Source organism: Hemicordylus capensis, chromosome 3, assembly GCF_027244095.1.
Source record: "Hemicordylus capensis ecotype Gifberg chromosome 3, rHemCap1.1.pri, whole genome shotgun sequence".
Lineage (NCBI taxonomy): Eukaryota > Metazoa > Chordata > Lepidosauria > Squamata > Cordylidae > Hemicordylus > Hemicordylus capensis.
In genome coordinates this window covers 243,906,220-243,929,168 of record NC_069659.1, presented here as the reverse complement: position 1 = coordinate 243,929,168, position 22,949 = coordinate 243,906,220, and the positions used below count along the sequence as shown (strand labels likewise).

At 42.9% G+C, this 22,949-nt stretch overlaps 1 protein-coding gene across 2 annotated transcripts in view; it reads right to left on the bottom strand.

Annotated features, from left to right (window-relative positions):
• The window catches only part of LOC128350741 (lipase member N-like), a 70,659-nt gene continuing 47,710 nt past the window's right edge, over nucleotides 1-22,949 (bottom strand). The window contains exons 5-11 of one of the 2 annotated variants that reach the window (XM_053309374.1): nucleotides 22,315-22,513; nucleotides 16,452-16,561; nucleotides 14,955-15,094; nucleotides 14,146-14,286; nucleotides 5,640-5,711; nucleotides 1,865-1,936; nucleotides 1-749 (exon numbers count right to left, since the gene is read on the bottom strand). In XM_053309374.1, coding sequence (XP_053165349.1) covers nucleotides 516-749; nucleotides 1,865-1,936; nucleotides 5,640-5,711; nucleotides 14,146-14,286; nucleotides 14,955-15,094; nucleotides 16,452-16,561; nucleotides 22,315-22,513 — 968 coding nt within the window. In that variant the 3' untranslated portion in view covers nucleotides 1-515. The remainder of the gene's footprint in view (nucleotides 750-1,864; nucleotides 1,937-5,639; nucleotides 5,712-14,145; nucleotides 14,287-14,954; nucleotides 15,095-16,451; nucleotides 16,562-22,314; nucleotides 22,514-22,949) is intronic. The other variant, XM_053309375.1, reaches the window with a different exon arrangement.

The following is a 22,949-nucleotide window of genomic DNA, read 5'->3' as shown; positions in this document are numbered from 1 at the left end:
TTGATTCATTCAAAGTTTATTATGGTCTATCACCAGCACAACAAGGGCCCTAATACAGTTATATAGAATTAAAGCATTCAAATAAATATCTTTCCCAGCCCATGAGTACCAGCAAAGTTACAAGGGCAACCATGTTGCAAAGTATTAAGCAAAAAGACAGAAAGAGGTTTCCTTTGAATACAATTCAGTGGTCTTAAAGAGATATTTCATCCTCTCAGTAGTATCTACATACACCTTCCCTTGGCTGCTTGAACAAAGCACCACTGAGTAGGATTATATATATGAATATATATATTCATTTATCTTCATCTCCATCAGCAAGCATGTACTCCTATTCAGTTGCATCAAGACTTCAAAGCTGCATTTAGTAGGATTGTCATCTCACTTAACAGGATTTATATGTGCTCCGTCGCATTAGAACTTCATAGCAGTATTGAGGGTAGTTAGAGATTCTTCACAATCTCCAAGATTTCTGTGTACATGTACTTCTCAAGATCAAGCTGCACTGGCTGGTATTATGAATAATTTTTCATAATTTCAATTATTTCTGGGTACATGCGCTCCGCCGCATCAAGTCCCCAGATGAAGTCTAGATGAGCCCATTCAGGAATATGTTTTTCATAAATTAAATTACGAAGTTGAGAACGCAGCATTGCTACATCTTTTGAAGATGCAAATAAGTCTTCTCCACCAGTCCAAAATGCAATAGGTATTTTTATATCTTCTAGCTTGTATATAGGAGGCATTGTCTGAGGATTAAAACAAGAAAGTGTCATAATTCTAGGTCTGCATATTCAAATTGATATGTGTATATTTCACAGGAGACTTTTATTCCTGAAAGAAATATTTGGAGTTGAATTAACAATTAACCTCCCCCCCCCATATTCATTTGTTCATGAATGGAGAGCTCTTTGCACAAGAAATATGACCTTGTAATTCCTTATTGCCCTGGAAGCTTGGAAATATACAATATATCAAGCATCATGATCTGTTGGATAGAACCAAATCAGCTCTGCAATCAATATATAATAGTTTGTGAGCAGTACCACTATTTTATGGGGAAACCCCTTTACTTATTCATAAGTCATCACTTTTCCAAGTGATCAAAGTGACATTTAGCAGCATAAATCCCAAAATAACAACACCGTTTAAAATGGCATTTTAAAAATATATTTTATATCCCGCTCTTCCTCCATGGAGCTCAGAGCGGTGTACTACATACTTAGGTTTCTCCTCAGAACAACCCTGTGAAGTAGGTTAGGCTGAGAGAGATTTGACTGGCCCAGAGTCACCCAGCAAGTATCCTGGCTGAATGGAGATTTGAACTCAGGTCTCCCTGGACCTAGTCCAGCACTCTAGCCACTACACCACACTGGCTTTTAAAAAGTCAACTAGATTTAGTGGCTGACATGATGCTCAAGAGTAATGAGACTAGAATATATTGACACTGCCACTGCTGTATACACATAATATATTCCATTGTGCTGAATGGAAGGGGGGGAAAACTATGGGGATGCAGCTTGTGCAATCATCAGTTGGGTCAGAGGTGCCAACTGTATTCAGCAGCGATGGCGCCAAAGTTCTTCACCCTGTTAACCTTGTCCATCATGTCAGCCACTAAAAACAACAGAAAAGCACTAACCAATACAAATGCTATTTCAACCCAGCAAATGTCTGAGAAAATAACACAGACTTTAACACAGGGAAGAAGTTGTCCTTAGCTCTTTGGGGGAAACATGCCTACCCTATCTAAATGATTTGGGGAAAGGCACCAAGAATGGATTTCATATACAATACCAAGACACTCTTTTGATTTCAAAGGGACAGGAGCAGGGCATAAAATTATACATATTGATTGTCCTACCTGATTGTACTTCTCCATATTCTTTTCCTGAAAACCATAGTCATACGCTTGAAGCTGTTTTACATGAAGTAGCTATAATTAAACCATATAGAAAATGAGAGTTATATAACTGAATAAAAATAATAATAGCTAACATTGCATACAGTGAATTGTGCTCTGCACCCACAATGCAGGAGTGGTTTAGCAGTTTAGCTGACCTTCCCATCTTTCTGCAGCAATCTGTGTCTCCCCAAAATTATGCCCCTGAGAGCCCCACAGCCCTCAAGGACTGTATTTTTGGACTCATATTTTTGGAAGATACAAAGCTGACTCAGTTATATGTTTCCTCTTTTAACAAAGTGTTTCCGGAGCGTGGGCAGTGCTTTTGGAGTATTAGGGCTCCAAAGCATGTACTAGAGGTCTGGAAGAATTGTGCGAGGGCTCCTGCTGTGTGCACATGTGCTTAAAATGCATGTACTTTGTTAGTCAGGATGTCAGACAATGATAAGATGATGATAGTAATAATAATAAACTTTTTGTATTTACATAACACATTAGAGTGTTTGGAGTGTTATATGTTATAGTAGGTACCCTTAACTGCATGGAAAGCCAGGATTATTGGGGCATAATCCTTCTCATGAATGCTGCAATGTGATTGGAGCCACTGGATGCAGATGTGGAGGCTCATGTAACTATTAGAAATAATGGCTGTGTCCATTGCAGTGCACACATAAACCCAGCAGAAGGAAACTTAAAGGCCTGTACTGAACCCTATGTGAATACCCTCATGCAGGTGCAGCTGCACACATGAGTGAATGGATTGGGATCCCTATTGGATGTTAACTCTTATAAACTTATAATAATAAAGCTTTTACAATCCTAAATTAAACACCAGCCAACCTAGCACTAACTTAAAGCAGTTAAAATGGGTGTAGTTTACAGGATTATATACCATGAAGTCAGGTTGACCCATTGGGATATAATACGTACATACCAGTGTTCCCTCTAACAGGGACTTCCAGATGTTGTTGACTACAACCCCCAGAATCCCCAGCTGCAATAGCTTTTGCTTGGGGATTATGGGAGTTGTAGTCAACAACATCTGGGAATCCCTGTTAGAGGGAACATTGGTACATACATATAGCACAATTTAAAATTAGATATGCACAGGGATATCCATCTAAATTTGTTACATGTGCATTTCGCACCTATTCATTTCAATGAAGGGAACTGAAGCACTAGCATATTACCCTGTGTATGCATGTTGGGCAATCCATGGCAATAAATGGGTCCATCCACTTTTTGTGGGCAGAGGAACTCATTTTTGTGAGCAAATGCACCATACAGAATTGTTTGATTTAGATAATAGATTCAACTAGCTGCAATAATAAATTGCACAGTAATAAACAACACAGGCTATCTGTGGCTTAATTTCAGAATATCACATCTGTCTACTTTATGCCAAACATTCAACAATAAAGAGGAAGAGAATCGCACAGTCTTGATCTTTTCAGAGGTGGTGACCAGACTGTAGAATTCTCTACCTCAAGAGATATAGCTGACTTTCTCTTTTTCTCCCTTTAGGCAACAAGGTTAAAACACTGCTTTTTAGATGGGCATTTGATCGGTTGAAGCCATTCAAAATGGTTCTGGCTTTTATACATTCTTATACAAATATAATATTAATAATACAGAGCTTTTATTAATATATAACAAAATTACATAACAATATAAAGATAAAATAAAGATTAATATTGCTGCTGCTTTTTGGTGTTTGCTTTGAGTCCTTTATTGTTTCAATGCTTATTCTATTGGGTTAAGTTTTAATGATAGTTGTTAACCAGCTTGAGAGTCCTATTGAGGGAGGGTAGGGTGCTTCCTTGTCTGAAGGAGACAATGGTTTGGTTAGACCGCTTCTCAAGAAGCCTTCCCTGGACCCCTTAGCGATGGATAGTTGCAGGCCAATCTCCAATCTCCCTTGGTTGGGCAAAGTGATTGAGAGGGTGGTGGTCGACAAGCTCCAGGCAGTTTTGGAGGAGACTGATAATCTAGACCCATTTCAAACAGGCTTTAGAGCTGGCTATGGGGTTGAAAAAGCCTTGGTCATCCTGATGGATGACCTTTACCGAGTAATTGACAGAGGGAGTGTGACTCTGCTGGTTCTTTTGGATCTCTCAGCGGCGTTTGATACCATCAACCATGGTATCCTTCTGGATCGTCTGGGGGAGTTGGAGATAGGGTTAGTGGTCCCGTTTCTACCTCTCAGGTAGATTCCAGATGGTGGAGTTTTGTGACAGCTGCTCCTCAAAACAGGAGCTGTTATACAGAGTCTCCCAGGGCTCCATTCTGTCACCAATGTTTTTTAATATCTACATGAAACTGCTGGGTGCGGTCACCAGGAGGTTTGATGCTGGGTGTTATCAGTATGCTAATGACACCCAAATCTACTTCTCCTTTTAATCTATATCATCAGGTAATGGCACTCATTCTCTAAAGCTTTGCCTACAGGCAGTAATGAGGTGGATGAGGGATAACAAATTGAAGCTGAATCCAAGCAAGATGGAGGTGCTAGTTGTAGGGGCTCAGAATCTGAGGGATGAGTTAGAGATTCCTGTGCTGGATGAGGTTACACTCCCCTGGAAGGAGCAGGTGTGGAGGTGCGGAGTATTCCTGGATCCAGACCTCACCCTTGTATCTCAGGTGGAGGCCATGACCAGGAGTGCTTTCTATCGGCTTTGGCTGATTTGACAGCTGCGTCCATTCATTGAAGAGGATGACCTCAAAACAGTGGTGCATCAGCTGGTAACCTCCTGGCTCGACTATTGCAATGTGCTCTATATGGGGCTGCCTTTGTACGTAGTCCGGAAACTTCAGTTAGTTCAGAATGTGGCAGCCAGATTGGTCTCTGAGGCAACCCGGAGAGAACATATTATGCCTGTCTTGAAACAGTTACACTGGCTGCCAATAGGTTTCTGGGCAAACTGCAAAGTGCTGATTATTACCTTTTAAAGCCCTGAATGGCTTAGGTCTGAGTTATCTTAGAGAGTGCCTTCTTCTGCATGATCCCCACTGCACGTTAAGGTCATCTGAGGAGGTCCATCTCCAATTACCACCAGCACGTCTGGTGGTGACTCAGAGGCAGGCCTTCTCTGTAGCTGCTCCGGGCCTGTGGAATGCACTCCCAACAGAAGTCCATAATCTGAGCTCATTACTGGCCTTCAGGAGAACCCTTAAAACCTATCTGTTTGGCCTGGCCTTCCAGGGTTTTTTAATTGCTGCAAACTGTTTTTATTGTTGTAAATCTTCAGCCTGGTTCTCCAGGTTTTTTAACTGTTTAAATGTTTTAAATGTTAATTATTTTTATGCTGGTTTTATAGTTTTTATTTTAGCACTTACATTTATATACCGCTCTATAGCCGGAGCTCTCTAAGTGGTTTACAATGATTTAGCATATTGCCCCCAACATTCTGGGTACTCATTTTACCGACCTCGGAAGGATGGAAGGCTGTCAACCTTGAGCCCCTGGTCAGGATCGAACTTGTAACCTTCTGGTTACAGGGCGGCAGTTTTACCACTGCGCCACCAGGGGCTCCTGCTCCATTTTAATGGTTAATTGATTTTTTTTGGGGGGGGGGGGGTTGGATGTAAACCACCCTGAACCATTTTTAGAAGGATGGTATATAAATAAATTAATCAATAAAATAAATAATAAATAAATATTATGGGGTGGAAATGTGGGATGTAAAAATTTAAGAAACAAGTAAGCAAATAAATTATTTGAAAGGAAAAAAAATACCTGGAGCCAATGGAACATATTTTGGAGAGATGTTCCAGTGGGGGAATGGGTAGCATATACGTCCATTCGGCTCTGAAATAAAGCAACCATTATCAATATGGATGTCTCTCAATAAAGAGCTTTTATTATATAGTTATCGATCAAGAGGGTCTTATGGGAATCTGGTGGTGATTCTGGCATGGTCTAGAAAGTACAAGAAAAAAAGGAGGCAGCACTAAAAGCAGAGCAAAAAAAAAGATGTAATCAGTTGGTACACCAAGATATCTATCTACTACAGAAGTCCAACATGTTCTGAGATATATGCTCTTCATTGGGGAACTGCATATGAAAATAAAGAAACATAAAAATAAACAAAGGGAACCTGTACATAAAACATAAACATACTGAATAGTAAAAAGAACAATGAAGATATAACTAGATTTTTTATATTATCACTTCATTATTCTTTTCCATATTTAGTATATCTACTCTTAGTGTTTTATCTATTGAATCACGTTGGGGTTGGGATTTTGATTTATATATTACACACACACACACACACCTGCAATGGTCTAGAAAGTGCCCGTGCATTAAGGCTTGTTGGACATCTGTATCAGCTTCCTCTTATATCAGGGGTGGGCAACCTGAAGCTTCCAATGGTGTGCACCACTAACTTTTGATCTGCCTAATAATACACTATAGTAAATATATTAAGTTCATATACTACAGAACATATGAAACACATAGTCTGAGAGGTACAATATCACTGAGAGGATCAAACAATGGAAGAATCCACCACAATTTCCTGAATGGACATAGAAATATCCAACAATATTCAACAATGAACAATATGTATCTAATTCCCAAGATGAATGGTGTCCTGTCTAAGGAGTCAGAAGGCAATGAGAAGCATGACGCCAAAGGTAATGTCCAGGATGAAAATACATATGCTCGTATTACTTGCTCTGTTTTCTCTTTGTTTTCTCTTTGTTATCCCAACAGGTGTCCTAGGTTGTAGACCTGTTTCCTCCCGCTATGGCAGGGCTTCATCAGGAGAAAAGAAACTAAATATTCAAAAGAGTTTTTTTGTTACTATACAACAAATGTTATCCAAATACATCAGCCTGGGCAATACAAAGATCAAAAAGACACATTTACTTACATTTGTATTCTTCAATAGTGTCATTACACTCTACGGTGATTTTTGAATTTCAAAAGATCCTACCGAATAGCCAACTCTATGTAATCCCTGTGATGCAAACCAGGGACTTTTTATATCATGTAAATGGCAACAGGTGTTATAGCTCTATTATCAAGAGAAGAGTGATTACTCAAAGGGAAGGGGTGATAGTATACTTAACTCGTTGCCTCTAAATTAGCTGACTGTATTGACTAGAGAGGAGTAATTACTCAAAATAAAGAGGTGATAGTATACTTAACTCATTGTCTCTTAATTAGCTGACTCATATTGATCCTAAAATGTTAGAGGAATCTTTTTTCCAACGATACCTAACATATGTAATCATTTGAGTGGTGTTATATTTAACCCTTTCCATTGAGCCATCTTCATGTAAACATATTTTATGTCATAGGACCATGCTATATAAAAAATAGCCAAACATTTAAACAAGGAGGAGAAGGAAAGCTGAAGCTACAGCTTTAAACAAGCATACCTGATTGAGGATACCTGATACATATTGTTCATTGTTGAATATTGTTGGATATTTCTATGTCCATTCAGGAAATTGTGGTGGATTCTTCCATTGTTTGATCCTCTCAGTGATATTGTACCTCTCAGACTATGTGTTTCATATGTTCTATAGTATATAAACTTAATATATTTACTACATGGTTTCTGGCTTATTAGCCTTTGTTTTTCGCTGGGTTTCCCGTGTTTTCCTCGCTTTTTTGCATAATAATACACTATGGTTGCCTTCAGAAATAACACCAAACCAGCAGTAACCATGCCAAAGGTTTAGTTTTGCCATCTGAATGCGTAAAACTGTGGTTTCACCACCCAAACTACCTGCGGTTTCTGACCTCAAACTGCAATCTGAACCTTTGGTCTGTAGTGAGTTTTGCTGCTGGAACCTCAGGTTTGAAGGTGGCATTGTGTTGTCCAAATTCTGCCACAATCGTAACCTGGGTTTTCTGCTGTGGCTGCTCCTGAAACCATGGTCCTGAAACCAGTTCTTCAGCAATAAAGGACGCAGAAGTATGTGCACATATACATGGGTCCCCAGTGTCACCAGGAACTGGGTAACTCGGTTGTTTCCCAACAGAGATAGCACATGCCAGGGGAGTGATATCATATCACTTGGCAGAAATACCAATGTGTCAACCCAGTGCAAAAACCCACAGAAACCCCAGTCTGTGGAAACCTTCCTGTTTTTTCAGTCATGTAAAGAAAGAGACAACACGCATCCCAACACATCTCCTATCTCTATCTGTCCTTTTGCCTGTGTTATTTGGGCAAGCTGTGCAAGTGCACAGAGGCCCGAAACAGGCCACAGCATGGCCGCCTGGTCATTTGGGAGGCTGGCAGGGTGATGAAAGGAGCTCCCACCCAGGTCTGTTCTTAGAAAGCCCTGGCGGGGTGTGAGGCGAGGTGCAAATCAGCCAGTGCAGGCCCCACTTCCAGTTAATTCTAATGGGGGTTAACAGAGAGGGGCCTGGGGCAGTCACCATGCTTGCCATGCTCTAAGGCAGGGATTCTCAACATTGGGTCTCCAGATGCTATTGGACCTCAACTCCCATAATCCCCAGCCCCAGTGGCCTTTGGTTGGGGATTATGGGAGCTGTAGTCCAATAACATCTGGGGACCCAACGCTGTGAATCCCTGCTCTAGGGATAGCCCTGTTCCCACCGCCTCCATTGTGCCCACTACCAAAGCCATGGTGCTGCTATCCCAGGCCTGAAATGGGCTGCTGTGTCATTTGAGAGGCTGGTGGGGTGGTGGTGGAAGGAGCCCCTGACGCCAATGCCATCCCCGGCTACCCCAGCCATGGCTTGGTTTTTAAAGCAAATGAAAGACTTTTCCATTGCCTCCCTTGCATTTTATCTTTACTTGTAAAGGGGAATCCTTGCCGGATTCCCCTTTACAAGTATCCCCGTCAAGCCGGATCATAAGGCAGGGGCTTGGCTTGACACCATCCAGACTGGCTCCCCCCCAGTCTGGTTCAAGGGAGAGCCTTTGAGCTGAGCTGGCTTGCTTTTGAGCTGGCTCACACATCCCTATCTCTGTGCAGCTGAAAAAGCATCTAAGGACCTATGAAAGTACCAGAACAATAACATGTATCTCAGAGTGAAAAGGCATGACCACTGAGGTAAATTTTGAAGGTTTGCCATTTATGTATATTCTTCTATCCAACACCATTTGCCACTAAGTCATTGGAAGCCAACTCAGCTCAAAGCTAGTCAGCTTGAGGGGACTGGGGTTAAGGAAAGGTGAAGAATTTCCAGTTGTTGTTTTTTTTAAAAAAAATTACTACTGGCTCATATAACGTGCAAGATTCTACGAGGGCTGCTGAGTCTTCCAAATGCAAGTTGCACTAGAGTGTATTTCCACAAATGCTGAAATTGTGTTTGGAAGTTGCATGACCACATGACCATTATTTCCAATGTGAAATGATTGAACAACTCCCTTGTGCAATTTCAGGATTTGTGTAACTGTGCTTTAGGGCAGCTGGCATTTGGGAGATGAAGCAGTTCCCACAGCATGCAAAATGCCCATGGAATGTTGCATAGTATGTGAGCCACTATTATTTATATTCCACTTCTCAACAAAAAAAAAAGTTCTTAAAGCAGTTTACATAGGGGGGGGGGGAAATCAGAAGATTGTTCCTTTTCCCCAAAGCAGCCTACAGTCAAAAACAAACAAAAAGGTAAACAGCAGTAACAGTCACTGGAGAGATGCTGTGCTGGGGTTGACTAGGGCCAGTTGTGCTCCCCCTGCTTAGTATAAAGAGCATCCACACTTCCCTTTCTCTTTTGGGAAACAGCTTGAAGTACTTAATAGAGCAGAAAACAGCTCATCGGGTAGGGATGTGCAAAATGTTTCGGGCACAGAATGATCTGTGCCCGTAACAACCAATTTTGGGTGATTCGGAGCCGAACCGATTCACCCCCAATGAGTCCCAATAAATTTTGGACCCGAAACGAATCACCCCTGTTTCGGGTCTGAATTTTTCAGGTGTTTTGGGTCTCCTTTTTGTGCCCTAGAAAAGTGCCAGCCTTGTCTTCTTCTTCCCCCTCCGTTTTTAGTTTGACGTCTCTTTGAATTTCCCGCCTTTTTGCCTCCATTGATTTCAATGCAGAAATTGCTTTCCTTTCACTTTAATTGAAAAGGCCCTGGGGCCAAAAGAGTGGAGTGGGGTGTTAGTGCCCAATGGGTGGAGGCAACCACCCTAATTACAGAGTGATTGGGCAGAGGGCTGATTTTTGGTGATTTTTTGAGAGTTTTAGTGTCTATGGGGCAGATTGGGGGCAGAAAGTGGGATCTGGGGCAGAAGAGTGGGGTAGGGTGGTAGTGCCCAATGGGTGGAGGCTACCACCCAAATTCCAGGGGGATTGGTCAGAGGGCTGATTTTTGGTGAATTTCTGACGTTTATGTGTTTTTAAGGTTTCCCCCCTTTAGATATAATCACTTCACGTCGGGGGGAAAGGGGTGGCCTAGAGTGGGGTGGGGTTGGTGGTGGTGCGGGGTAGGGGCAAGGAAGCTACCTGAATTTTTTCAAAGGATTTAGGCAGAGGGCTGCTTTTTGGTGATTTCATTTGTTGGAGTTTTGTTGCTTCTGAGGTGTTCTGAGTGTGAATTCTGTGATAGAAAATGAGATTTTCAATGACACATCATGAATCCACTCTCATCTGCTATCATAGAATCTAAACCTTAAAGACATGTGAACTTCAACAATTCACCAAAAATCAGCCCTCTGCCCAAATCCTTTGAAAAAATTCAGGTAGCTTCCTTGCCCCCACCCGGCACTACCACCAACCCCATACCACTCTAGGCCACCCCTTTCCCCCCTGACGTGAAGCGATACACCCTCCATTCTACCTAATGGGGGAAAACCTTAAAAATGCGTAAACTTCAGAAATTCACCAAAAATCAGCCCTCTGCCCAATCACTCTGCAATTGGGGTGGTAGCCTCCACCCATTAGGCACTACCACCCCACCCCACTCTTCTGGCCCAGATCCCACGTTCTGCCCCCAATCTGCCCCAAAGACACTAAAACTTCAAAAAATCACCAGAAATCAGCCCTTTGCCCAATCCCCCTGAAATTTGGGTGATAGCATCCACCCATTGGGAACTACCACCCCACCCCACTATTTTGGCCCCAGGGCCCTTTTTTCTAATCTGAATCAATTCAGATTCGGATTCGGGTTAATCCGAATCCAAACCAAATCAGGGGTGATTCGGGTGGGCAAAATTCGGGCACAGAACAGAACAGGGGTGTTTTGGTTCAGGTCCAAACTGAAACACCAAAAATCCAAATTGCACACCCCTAGAGCTGGGAGCATTTCTTCATTATTGTTCACTGCCACTGCAATGGGGTTTTCAACCCCAATAAACTTCACTGGTAGATTTTCTCAACAGAGTTGAATTGATAGGACTTGGGAATTACAGGAGGTTTTTTTGTTTGCGTTTTTTGTTGTTCTGGACAATTTCATTTGAGTTTGGCTTTGCATTGCAAATCGTAAAGTTGTACATTAACTATAATTGACATATATCCTCTGTAACCAGGGCCAGATTAAGCTAGTGCGGGGCCTGTAGCATATGTTATAAAGGGGCCCTAAATTTTAAAAATGCACATAAATATTAAAACAGAAATTATTTACTAATTTATGCAAAGTAAAATAATTCAGTATTTTCATTTGCTATAATAGTTGACTTTCTTTTAAAAAGCCCATTCCTTGGCTTTTTCATAAGAACCAACCCGCCCTAAAACAACTGACTTAAGTAATGCCTATTTATTTCGCTCCAACCTTTCCCAAATTGAGGATTTGGAAACAATAACCTTACCGACTCCAGCCTGGAATCCTCTCCAGCCTATTGGTGTCAAGATGGTCATTTTTAGGGATGTGCAAAAAATTTCGGACACAGATCGATCTGTGCCCGAAACGAGCAATTTTGGGTGATTCGGGTCCGAACCGAATCACCCCCGATGTCCCCCGATATTTTTCGGGCCCGAGCCGAATCACCCCTGATTCGGGCCCGAAAAATTCAGGTGATTCAGGCTGACGTCTCTTTGAATTTCCCGCCTTTTTGCCTCCATTGATTTCAATGCAAAAAGGTGAGATTTGACGTCTGCTCGAATTTTGGGTCCCAGGGGCAAAATAGTGGGGTGGGGTGGTAGTACCTAATGGGTGGAGGCTACCACCCAAATTTCAGGGGAATTGGGCAAAGGGCTGATTTTTGGGGAATTTTTGAAGTTTTAGTGTCTTTGGGGCAGTTCAGGGGCATAGCATGGGATCTGGGCAAAAAGAGTGGGGTGGGGTGGGGTGGTAGTGCCTAATGGGTGGAGGCTACCTCCCCAATTTCAGAGTGATTGGGCAGAGGGCTGATTTTGGGGGAATTGTTGAAGTTTACGAGTCTTTAAGGTTTTTCCCCATAGAGAAGCATTGAGGTGTCAGCAAATGTATAGCTTCACGTGGGGGGCAAAGGGGTGGCCTAGAGAAGTGTGGGGTTGGTGGTAGTGCCAGGTAGGGTCAAGGAAGCTACCTGAATTTTTTTCAAAGGATTTGGGCAGAGGGCTGATTTTTGGGGAATTGTTAAAGTTTACGCGTCTTTAAGGTTTTTCCTCATAGGGTATGCATGGAGCTTTCAGCAGCCCCATAAGTGCACTTGGGGGGTGCTGGGGTGGCCCAGAGTGAGTGGTAGTGTAGTGCACATAGGGTGCCAACCACCCCCATGGGTTTCTAACAAATGGGGTACAGGGTTCTGTTGTTTCAGAGGTATTCTGAGTGTGGATTCTATGATAGCTAATGAGATTTTCTATTAAACACCACGAATCCACTCTAATTTGCTGTCATAGAATCTAGCATCTAGCTAAACACCCAGTTCTCCCGGCTACACGCCACTGTCAGGCAGACAAACGCCCTGCTCTTGGCTGTTTGATCTGCTGCCGCCACCCCTCCCCCCTTCCTTCCTTCCTTAGTTCCATCAAAAAGGGAAACATTTGCATCTCTGTTGCAAGGGCAACAGACTTTTGTCAGCAGCAGGCAGTGAGGATGGAGAAGCGGCACCAACTAAGTAGAGAGCAGAAAGAAGAAGGGGCAGTTCAAGCTGGGCATGTGGGGCCCTCAGAAATGCAGGGCCCGTAGCAAATGCTACATTTGCTACTACGTTAATCCTGCTCTGTCTGTAACCTGTCTGGAGGCAGAGGTTAGCTTCACAAGCTGCTTAGATGTAAAACAGCTAGTGCAGTTACTGAAGCTCTTCTCGTGATCCGTAAGAAGTGCTTCTGGCGGATCCCTGCAGACAATCGAACGTGTAGCCCTGGATGGCTGGATCGGCTGCCCACATGACTGCTATCTCCATCATGGAGTCAGTGGAGGCTGTGGGGATTGGGGGCTGTGCGCCCCCTGGAAGTTCAAGTCCATCCTCTTATGACATTTTCCTATGTAAATTGCTATGAGAAGGTTTTTGGAAAAGCATTATATAAGTAGTAGTAGTAGTAGTAGTAACAGCCTTGAAGCAGGGATGGATGGTGGCCAATTTTCTTCCTGGGCTCAACCTCAGATATTCCCCACGCAAGCACGTGTGGCTTTGTGGGGGACCCCCAATACCTGGAGGCTGCTTGCGGTCTCCTGGTCAGAGGTCTACTCATGTGTCGCCATATGCTGCGGTGGCACATGAGCAGGAAGAGACGGTTAACAGAGCACCTGCTCTGTTAACATCGCTTAAGGGGAGGGTGTTTTAGGTGGGCTAGCCGCTTTGGCAGCACTGGGCTCACCTGCAAGCCCAGTGGTTCCCATGATCACTGGAAAATGGGCTAAGCTTTCTTAACCCACTTTCCAGTGACTGTGTGAATAGACTCACTGCATATATGGTAGAGACAGAGAGCTTAAGCTAGCAAAGAAATCAACCGTTAGCTTATTTAACAAGTCGTTAGATTCAAAGCCTTCCTAGTGATCAAAAATGATTTCCCTCATAACAGAATAGTCCTGCTTGGATCCTAAGCATTAGATCCTATTCCTGGACAATGAAAAGTGGTAGTACAGCACAGCATCCTTCCAGTGGTTGTTGGTGCCTATGTTGTGTTTCATTTTGGATCATGAGCCCTTTGGGGACAGTGAACCATCTTCTTATTACATTTTCCTATGTAAATTGCAATGAGAAGGTTTGTGGGAAAGCATTATATAAGTAGTAGTAGTAGTAGTAACAGCCTTGCAGCAGGGATGGGTGGTAGCCATTTTTCAGATATTCTGAAAATTCTCAACCTCAGATATTCTTTGAGTTTTATAAGAACAAGATTCCCACTTAATAGGTTTAATGCGTTAGAGAGATCATAATATCCCACTTACTATGTTGAGATTGGGAATATTATATCCAGCCACAAAAGACAAAAGTTTGGCACAGAATTTTGGTTGATAAGTACAGAACGAAGCAAATGCCTTCTTCACATATGCAAAGTTATGAAATATTCCTTTGTTGTCCTGTGTGGTCTGAAAAAAATTATGGTATTTGTAATTAGTTACCATTAAGTCAAATCAAATAGTCAGCCCTGTCATAAACGTCCTCCTCTAATCTAATCTTTAGAAAGTTATTGCGAAATGTTGCTTTGCTTACCGCCTTCCCTCTATAATTAAGCCCACATTTAGTTATGCCCATAACTTTGGTATGGCTATTTTGTTAAAAAGTCTAAATGTCTTTTATTCTGTTTTTCTTAAATGTTCTGTTTAAGTAATCTGGAGCTTTTTTGGGGATTATTCTAAACTGTTCTAGATTGCCAGCATGTCTTTCACAACAATTTCTTGCTCAATTTGTAATGGCTATTTTAACATGTTATGTCATAGCTATGACATTACATGTTATAATAACCATTGTGAGTTGACAGAGGAATTAAGATTACTGTTGTATAAATATCCCAAGAGAGAATAGACTCCATGCCAGGTCTGGTTCATTTAGCCAGGCTTCATTGCTTGCCTGTTTTTTGGTGTGTTTTTAACATATGTGGTAACACAGGAATGATTAGCCTGCATTAAGTGTCAACTGAATTTTGTATTTATGCCCTCAAAGAGTTATATGTCAAATCCAGAACTGTAGTATATATGTATAGGATTGGACAATGCATAAATTGATGGTTATATAAATGGCAGTGAGAAAGACTTACTTGAAACAATATTTTAGGAATAATTGAGAAAAAATTTATAACAGTGTTTGAAGTATAGGTAAGTGTAGTTATAGGTCCCAAGGCAAAAAATACTTTAATTCTGTCTGCCAGTTTTGGCCAAGTAGAGAAGGCTATGAACCCTGAAGAAATAAAAGAAATCTTTAGTCAGCAAAATAAGCAACTGCTAGTTTCTTTAATAAGTTGGTATATGCAAAGCCTTGCCAGATGATACAAAAATGTATTCCCCCCGAACCCCAAACACTATAGTCCCTCTAAGTGGGGTGCAGTGCCAGTAACATTATATCTCATTCCTACACAATGAAAAGCAGTAGTAGCAGCAGCATGGTAGGCGTGGGATGGGAAAGAATAGCTTAACTCTGTTTACTGCTGCTTCTTCTTTTTTAAGAGAAGAGGGAGAGATGTGTACTCCAGTGCCTTCACTGGGCAACTGGAAAGAATATTCAACTTCAATAAAGGGACATAGGTAAAGCAGGATACATAGGCTACCTTCAGATGTCACAGGAAATCTGAGGGAAACCCACCTCAGTTTGGCCCTCCATGATGTACGAATTATCGGAACTGTGGTTCCTGGACCCAACCGTGGCTCCAATTCCTCCCCCAAATCTCTGATTTGATCCTTGGTTGTAAGTAAGGTACACTTATGAAACTGAGGGTCTGGAGGCTCCAATGTTTCATCCAGATTGGGCAACTCACCCAAACTGGAATTAAGGGAAGACGCTCCTCCTGACCCTTAACTTCCATCGGCTGGCACGGCTTTTCTTCCAGGGTCGAAGGAAGTCCGCACAGCCAGTTCCGCCCCCTTTGCAGTCTCCCAGACTGCAAATCATAATCATCTGGGAGTGTGCCGAGGGGGACTAGAGGCACACTGCAGGTCCGTTGAACCTGTAGTTAAACATTATGGCCGAAGGGACCCATAGATTTGGTCATCTTTGTTGATGACTTAGGCACAATAACAGAATTGCCTGGGACTCTTGTGGATCAATATTCTACATTGTGATCACAATAATAAGAGGGAGGTTGCAGCATTTATTTCTCTCCCCTTGCAAACCACTGTTCTGGACTTCTGGTCCAAGTTAGTGGCAAACCATAGGATTGGTTTGGACGAGATACCCATCAGTCCAACTGCATCATATGGGGGATGAATGTGTGTGCTCACAGTACATCTCCTCTCCACTTGCTGTGCTGACCTGCTGTCACATAATCATATGCGGGAATTGCCTCACAGTTATGCATCAGCAGAAGAGTGTGAAAATGGGGAGGTGAGACAGGCCAGCAGACATATTGTCCAACCTGGCTCATAGCTCATCCAAGCAGCCATACTATGGTTTGTGTTTGCCTGGATTGCAAACTAGGGTGCATGGAAGGAAGAAGAACATGATCATAAGGCTTCTCAGTTCTGATTGCCCCCACCCCAAAATAATGTTTTCACAACATATTGTGAAACTCTTGTTAAACAGACAGCATTCTGTAACATACCAATTGTTGCGCCTTCAGAATGTCCTACATAATATAGCTGTTCCTGCCCGGTCTTATTCAAGACAAAGTTTAACACTGCTGGAATGTCATAGTATCCCATCTCATGAAGACTATAGAAATAAACACACACACAACAATGTATATGAACACTGAAAGCACAAACTGCAGAAGAATATACATGATGTGGTAGACTTGAACTGGCAGGGGATGAAATAATCTGAGATCTTTTACTCAAGAGGAGGTACTGTCTGGTTCATGCTGTGGGCTGCCTGTGCTCTCTGCCCTCACCCTCATGCTTCAGTGTGTAGAGAAGGGGCTTACAACCCTCCTCCTCCTCCTCCTCCTCCTCCTCCTCCTCAGGATGGGTAATCAAGTTAACCTGGCCTATTGCTTTGTCTCATGAAAGCCCTCATATCACCTGCCTCCATTCCCACTCCCACTTTGGCAACTCCATCCAGGTGGTGATGATTCCAGAAGCTCTGCCTCCTCTTTTCCAATTTGCTTTGGAACTGCAGCAGCCCAGTGGCAGGAGAATGGCACTCCATGTCTCTGCTTGAGAGAGAGTCCAGTTGCCCCAGTGGCACAGACTTGTACAGCCTCATTCAGACTACTGAATTATGATGTAACAAGGGGTAAAGATGTGGAGGCCCAAGCATCTTGGGAGCTAATATCCTTTCTTTTCCTTCTTCCCTCTCTGTAAAAGGAGAGGGCCAAAGGTCTGTCAAAAGCAAGACTAGAGCCAACCATCAGATTTCCTTCGTCCTTTCTTGCAGAAAAGGAAATAAGTGAATGGAAATTTGGCTCAAGCTACATTTCTTATCTGTCTTCCCAAGAGTCACTGCTTAAAATGTGAAGTATTCAGGCTATGGTCCCAGAATTAATCCAGGCCAACAGATAATCATTCCTGGCCAACAGATAATCATTAGGATGGGAGGCAGGGGATTATCAGGTTGACTAGCACTTGAGCACAGCTGTAATATGGTGGTCTCCTTGGTTTTTGTACCCTTCTGCACACAGCCATATATCTTGGTCCCAAAGAGGCCCTTCGTGTTGACAGCTGAATTCCTGGGCAGCCAGGAACAGGGGTGGCCCAAGGTATTGATACACTGGAGGCAGGGTGTCAAATATCATCTTGCCCCAGTCCTGCTCTCCCAAGGGCCAGCCCAACTTTCCCCTGCACAGTTTAAAGGGGGCACATGTTGAGAAAGGAGTCTGCTTGCCTGTTCTCATTGCCTTGGGTCCCAATCGCTCCCAGTCTGGCACTTGCAAGCTGTTCAAAAGGGAGGGGGGGGTCCTGGACAGGAGACTGGCCGGTGGGCTGCCTACAGTGGAGCCATTATAGGAAACTGCTGGTGGTACCCCTTCTCTCGTCAAACTCCTTGCAAAGGTTTGCAAGGGCTGGATATGACCCTTGCAAGTCTTTGCAAGAGCCCGGGGAGAGGAGGGACATTGCTGACAGCAGCCCTTCATGCTCTCCCATGTTCCAAAGGCTTAAAAGGTTGGACTGAGAACTCCCAATACAAAGCTCCCCTCCTCCCTGGTTCCTTAGCTTGAAGCAGTGGCACCATAGTGGTATTGGTGGTGGCAACTACAACTACAGTTGCCCTCCTCCTCTCCTTTTTTGCTGCCTCCTGGCAGAGGGCAAAATGGAAGCACCTTCCATCACTTCCTGCTGCTCCAAAGGCCCTTTGCCTTTTGAACAGGTGGAGAGTGGGAGGTGGCAGGAAGGGAGGAGAGGAGGTCAGGAGCAGCAGGTGGATGGGCAGCACGATGGTGGTGAGGCCAGGTGTAGAGGCAAGGCCAAGGTGGCCAAGGTTGGCAAAGGTCCCAATCGTCTTCAGCAATCCATTACTTGAGATAACTGCCTTACCTCAACTGATAAGTGGACCATGCTGGATAGGATCAGTCCACTAAATTGCAGCAGCTCACTTGGGTAGCAGTGGGAAAATAATTTATTCCAACCAAAAGAACCCAATACTCTGGGTTCTGGTCTCCCAGTTTCTGTAAGATAATAGCAGCACAACCACTGGCCAGAGAGGCTCTAAAGTGTAGCAAAATATGTTTAACAGTATGGTGGGGACTGTAAGATTAATTATTGTTGGAGGGGCATTTAGCACCGGAGGTGCTTGGGAAGAAGAAGCTCCTTGTTGCTGTTAGATTGTGCTAACTATAAGATGGTTGATGGTATCAGAAGCTCCTGGTGCTGTATGCATTAATTCTTGAGTCTGTTAAATAAAACTCTTTGAACTTCATCTCTGAAGAAACAAGGCCTATTCAGTGGTTGTGCCAGCTTCCTTCTGGCATGCAGAACAGCCCTGACAGCTAATCATAGCCAGAGAGAGGGAGGAGCTTCCTCCCTCAGCTCCGGTTTCAGCCAGCATAGCCTGCAGTTCCACATTCATATGTACAGCAAGTGGCTGGAAACCTCAGATACAAGCAGAAAAACTCACTACAACCAGAGGTTTCAAATTGGAATTTGACAAGGGAAACCTCAGGTCACTTTTTGGATGGGACCAGGATTTTACGCATTTGGATGTACAGGTTTGGCAACCTCTGGGTCTGGATCCTTCAACTCTGATTCCCCATTACAATCAAATGTGGCCTTTAGGAACTGGGAATACAGTTACAACCCAAACACTGGAACATATAAGCTACTTTTGGTTTTGTTATTTTCTTCAGATTCCTGTGAATGGCTAAGTGACAGATCAGATCCCCACCCCCACCCCCCACCATGTTCAGAACTCTCATCTGTACTTTCTTTTGACACTTATTTAAAAACCTCTGTGATAACAGTAAAGTTTGTAATAGCTTATGCACACTTTTATATCATGGCATACTATCAAAGCAGCCATCATTATGATATGTGGGATGTATATCAAGGGAGGGCCTACTGTATATACAAGGGATGTGCAGAATGTTTTGAGCTCAAAATGTTCCAACTTGAAATGGGCTGTTTCAAGTATTTTATACTAAAACAGAACTCCCTTCAAATGAAGAGCCTGTTTCAAGCTTGAAACAGAATAATCCCATTCTGAGTCAGAATGTTTTGAGGGTTCCAAACGTTATTTTGGAGGCGTGTTTTTCCCTTGATGACTGGTTTTCGCACTACCTTCTGATTGGCTTCCAGTCTTCTTGTTTCTTGATTTGCTTGTTATCATACAAATCAAGCTGATGCAAAATGATTATTCTTTTAGTATCATCAACATGATGCAAATAGCTGAGATCTGTTTGGAATGGATACCAATTATTTGCTCAAGGCATGAGCGTGTATGTGTAGACACACTAGTTAGATAGGTAGGCAGCAGTGTTCTCTCTTATTTTTTTTCATCTGTCTGTGGAATGAATTTTGTTCTGGGTGGCAGTATCAAGGCAGTGTGTGCACATGTATATTCAGAATGGAGCTTGATTAAACCTGATTAATCCTGAGCGGGATCTAAAATTAACTGAGCAGACATCAAAAAATGTGTGAGCATGTGCACACATGCACACCTTAGAGGGAACACTGGTAGGTAGGCAGGAAGGTAGGTAAGGTAGGTTGGTAGATGATATATGCAACAAGGGTTCTTCACACCATACATTAATGTGCTTTCTTAGTTGGCTGCATGCTTTGGATTGGAAAAATGACCAAGACGATTCTGTATTGCATCAGCATAGTAAATGTAGCACTCATCTACAGCTAGCTGCTAAACAAGAGGTTGGGAGAAGGCAAGAACATGAAATGTTGCTATGTCCTTCAGTGCCTTTTTATTCCATGCTTGCTGAGCATCTTTTCTGATATCTCTTTCCATATCAGAAATGTTTCCATATCAGAAAATTGCATATCTGAAGTTTTGCTAGTCTTCTCAAAACTGTTTGAACTTGTTTTGAAATTCCTTGGAGGCTTCACCCGAGGAAGCAACTCCAAGTTTATTTCATAGTTTGCTTTGGGCAAAACCTTGTGACAGCTGTAAAAGTATGGACTCCAGTGGTGTTTGTTTGAAATGGAGTTGTTAGGTATGCCCTTAGCAACTACTTGGCACATGCCAAGGCACTGCCTCAGCTGCAGAAGTGATTTTATGGGAGAGGGACTGCCAGTTTTCTAGCTCTCCTTACCCACAAGAGAGTGGTGAAGGCAGAGTGGCTGACAAATACTTGGCTGCTGCTACCATGCTCTCCCCTCCTCCTTACTAAGCATTTTATGTGTGCATGCATTCAGTGAATTTGAAAAAGGAATGTGGATATTCCACATGCAGAATGTGAATGGAATCTGTCCACATGCCGTTTTCTAGGGATGGAATTAAAGAACTGAATCCATGCTGCAGAGGCAGGATTAAAGGATGGGATCTATGAAACTCAGCTCTCATCTCTAGTTCTAGACTAGCCTAGCTTGGATCATATGGTAGCATGTAAATATGGCAATCTTTTCTTTTATTTTTCTACAAATATTTATATACCACTTTTCAACAAAGTTTCCAAAGCGGTTTACATAGAGAAGTAATAAATAAATAAGATCTGCTGTTCTGGAGCAATTTTTAATTTCAAATGAAATGAAAAGCCAAAAAAACAGATATGAGGGGATCAGCCGTGTCTGCCCCATTCACATATGCAATAGGGGGTGAGGGAATAATTTTCACAACAAAAGGTTAGGGGATCTGAACTCACCCCCTTTCCCTGCCTATTTCCCTGTACTCTTTTACTGCAGTTTCCCAACAGCCAAGTGTCCTGTCCGGATTGCCCATGGAAGCAAGGAAAGACAAAGTTGAGGTGAAGGCAAAGCTGAGGCCAGTCTGCGGGGCTTTGGTGACATCCCAGGAAACAAGTTGACTCAACATCAAAAAGACCTTTTCGGCTGTGGTCCCTTGGCTTCGGAACGCCCTCCAGGAACGGCGCTGCCACACTCCTTCCCTCAGGGTTTTAAAGAAACTGCTGAAGACCCATCTCTTTAGAGAGGCATTTTAATATGTCTGGTCTGTTGTAACTTTTTAGCAGGTCGTTTTAAATTTGGGTTTAATTGAGACTTGTTTATAGTTCATTTCTATTAATTTTATATTGTTTTTATATATACACAGTAGTGTATCTGTTTTATTGATTAAGTGAGCCTCCCTGAGCAGTAGTGTATTGGAAGGGTGGGGTGTAAATATTTTAAGTACATAAAACACCAGCCAGAGGCAGACTGGGCCCTTAAGTATTGCCGACTAGCCCTGCTGGGCTCTGCCTGCCTGCCTGGAGAGTGGAAGCCTTAAAGAGGCAGCCTTCTGAGATCTGCCACTCCTCTTCTACTCTGTCTACTCCTGCTGAGTTTTTGTCAGCTCTGGCATGCAGATATGGGGGTGTATGTGATGGTGTGGAAGAGGCCAATTCTATAGTGGTCTCAGATTCCAAGGATGCTGCCTCAAGCAGCCCAGGCCCCAAGAGAGATTCCTCAGGAGACCTCAATGGCCCTCTCAGGTGCCATGAGCTGGGGCTAGTGCTGCTAGCCCTACCTCATCAGTAGAGAGACAATTGTGAGTGGGGGCTGTGATGGGCTAGGCCATGACACTCAGCTGTGAGCTACTCAAAGTGAGCTGGCAAACTAGTGCTTTAAACATTGGTGCATTGCAAGGTAAGGGGCAGGATTTTGTGCCTCTTAGTTATGCACATTTCTTGTAAAAAGCAGGCACCTTCCAATGAATATGCAAATAGGACAATGATGTGGATAAACACATGCTCCCTCAGTCATATCCAACTTTTTTTTTTTAAATTCTATTCTATTCTATTCTATCTATCTATTTGATTTATATACCTCCCTTCCAAAACTTAACCTTTAGACCCATACATTATTTTCATAGATATGATACAAAGGTGAATAGTATCAGTTTCTCCAGGCATTTCCATAATTTCTTACCTGAATTCCCAGAACCTCTGCTCATTTGTATTAAATGTCTTGTGATTTAAAGACCAAGAGTTCCCTCTGCTGTTTCCCAACCAAACATCAAAACCAGCATCAGCTAAGATGAAGCCAAAGCTATTGTTGGGCAGGTTAGAAATCCAGGTGGAAGCATCTGTAATAAAAGCATGTTGTAGAAACACAACAGACCGTGGACCTGTAAAACAGGAAGGCATCCTTCATCATTGCTCAGTTAAAATCTAAGTAATACTCTTACCATTTAATCCAATTTCCTCATTTCTGTTCTATTCAGAAGCTGGAAGTAGTAGAGGGCTCTAGACTTCAATGAAGAGCAGACAATCTGGTTTCTCATTAACTGTCAATGGAAGCTAGTTAGACAAGCATTCTTTATGTGCACTGGTTCTTTCAAAGCAGTGCCTCCTAACTCTCAAATCCCTCAGGCAATCCAGAAGGACACCATGGTCAATGGCACTGAAAGCTCCTGAGAGATCCAAAAGAACCAACAGTTACAATCCCTCTGTTCATTCCCTAATGAAGGTCATCTATCAGGCTGACCAAGGCCATCTCAAACCTATAGCCCAACCTAAAGCCAGTTTGAAATGGGTCTAGATAATCTGTTTCCTCCAAGACCG